Consider the following 1,408-nt stretch of genomic DNA (forward strand, 5'->3'; position numbering starts at 1 on the left):
GGAGTTGTACAGGGGCGTGATGGAGAACAACTACGAGACGCTGGTGTCCCTGTGTAGGCTCCGTTTGCGCTGGTTTGGCCGCCGCCGTCACTGCCCGGGGACCTCTCTCGGGATTGCTTTTCTGCCTCTTTCCATTTTCCTGCGATCTCCGGCCCTCAAATCATCCGCTCAACTCCCTGTCCCCACCGGCAGTGGTCGGAGGTTGGCAGGGGGTAGCGAGCGCTCAGTGTCTTCTCCTCGTGGGGAACAGGTACACTGAACTCCCTGGGTTGTCACTGCAGAAATAATTCCCTCTTTTCGCTGCAGAAGTAATTCCCTCTTTTCGCTGCAGAAGTAATTCCCTCTTTTCGCTGCAGAAGTAATTCCTTCTTTTCGCTGCAGAAGTAATTCCTTCTTTTCGCTGCAGAAGTAATTCCCTCTTTTCGCTGCAGAAATTCCCTCTTCTGCGTCTTGTGTAGACCCTGGTGTGGTTTCCCGGCGACGTGGTGGCTGTGCCGTCCGTTGGTCCCGGTGTGGGGAGCGAGGCTGGGGTTGCTCCCTGGGTGCAGGGGAGAAGCTCTCGTGGGGCAGCGTTTGGGGTCCTTCTGGTTGGATTTTCAAACGCGCGGCCCTGGAGATGAACTTCCCCAAAAGTCCGGTTGAACTCGGTGATCTTAAAGGTCTTTTCCAACCTGGACGATGGTGCTGAAGGACATGGTGGGCTTGGCAGTGCCAGGTTAACAGTTGGATTCTGTGATCTTAAAGGTTTTTTTCGTCCTAACTGGTTCTGGGATTCCACAGCGCCCTGCTTCGCCCAGCCGGGGCCTCGTGCTCGGGGGATGGAGGCAGGGCCGCCCCCTCTTGCCGTGGGACTCCCCTGTAAGCGCAGCCTGAGGAGGCAGAGCGAAAAGCAGGACAGGGGCCTCGTGGCGGTGGCTCTTGTCGCCGTTCAGCGACCGACTGGAGCGGATACAGGTGGTCAGACGGGCTACGGAGCTGCGGGGAGGTGCAGCCGCCCGCGAATCAATCCGGAGCCTCATAATTCCCTTCCTGCGCCTCAGGGTTTTTTCCTGTCTGCGAGGTTGTTACGGTTTGAGGAACCCACAATAATTTCTTGTCATTTAGACAATTATTCTCTCACCCGATGGCCCTTCCTCACCTGGGAAGGGGAATGGGGGGAAAAACAAGGAAACCTGAGGGCTGAAATGTCAACAGATTTAATAGAATAAGACTAAGTAATTAACATTAATAACACTAAAGAACCAATATTGATCCCGACACCAATATAAAATGCACCAGGATTACCCTCAGCCCGTTCTATCCGTAGAAGCTGTGCACCCCCAGCAGGATCAGCAAACGTGGGACCCTGCGAGCGCTGCGGCTTCGGGAGGAAGGGAAGGGCTCAGGGCTCCGGCACCGGGGCGAGGAG

The 1,408-nt window shown here is 55.8% G+C and overlaps 1 protein-coding gene across 1 annotated transcript in view; it reads left to right on the plus strand.

Moving 5' to 3' along the window:
• The first annotated feature begins 19 nt into the window (after positions 1–19).
• The window catches only part of LOC104290003 (zinc finger protein 777-like), a 4,197-nt gene continuing 2,808 nt past the window's right edge, over positions 20–1,408 (plus strand). Inside the window, exon 1 of the mRNA XM_009889050.1 lies at positions 20–53. Coding sequence (XP_009887352.1) covers positions 20–53 — 34 coding nt within the window. The remainder of the gene's footprint in view (positions 54–1,408) is intronic.

The sequence above is a fragment of the Charadrius vociferus genome, unplaced genomic scaffold (genome assembly GCF_000708025.1).
Source record: "Charadrius vociferus isolate BGI_N301 unplaced genomic scaffold, ASM70802v2 scaffold1317, whole genome shotgun sequence".
Taxonomy (NCBI): Eukaryota; Metazoa; Chordata; class Aves; order Charadriiformes; family Charadriidae; genus Charadrius; species Charadrius vociferus.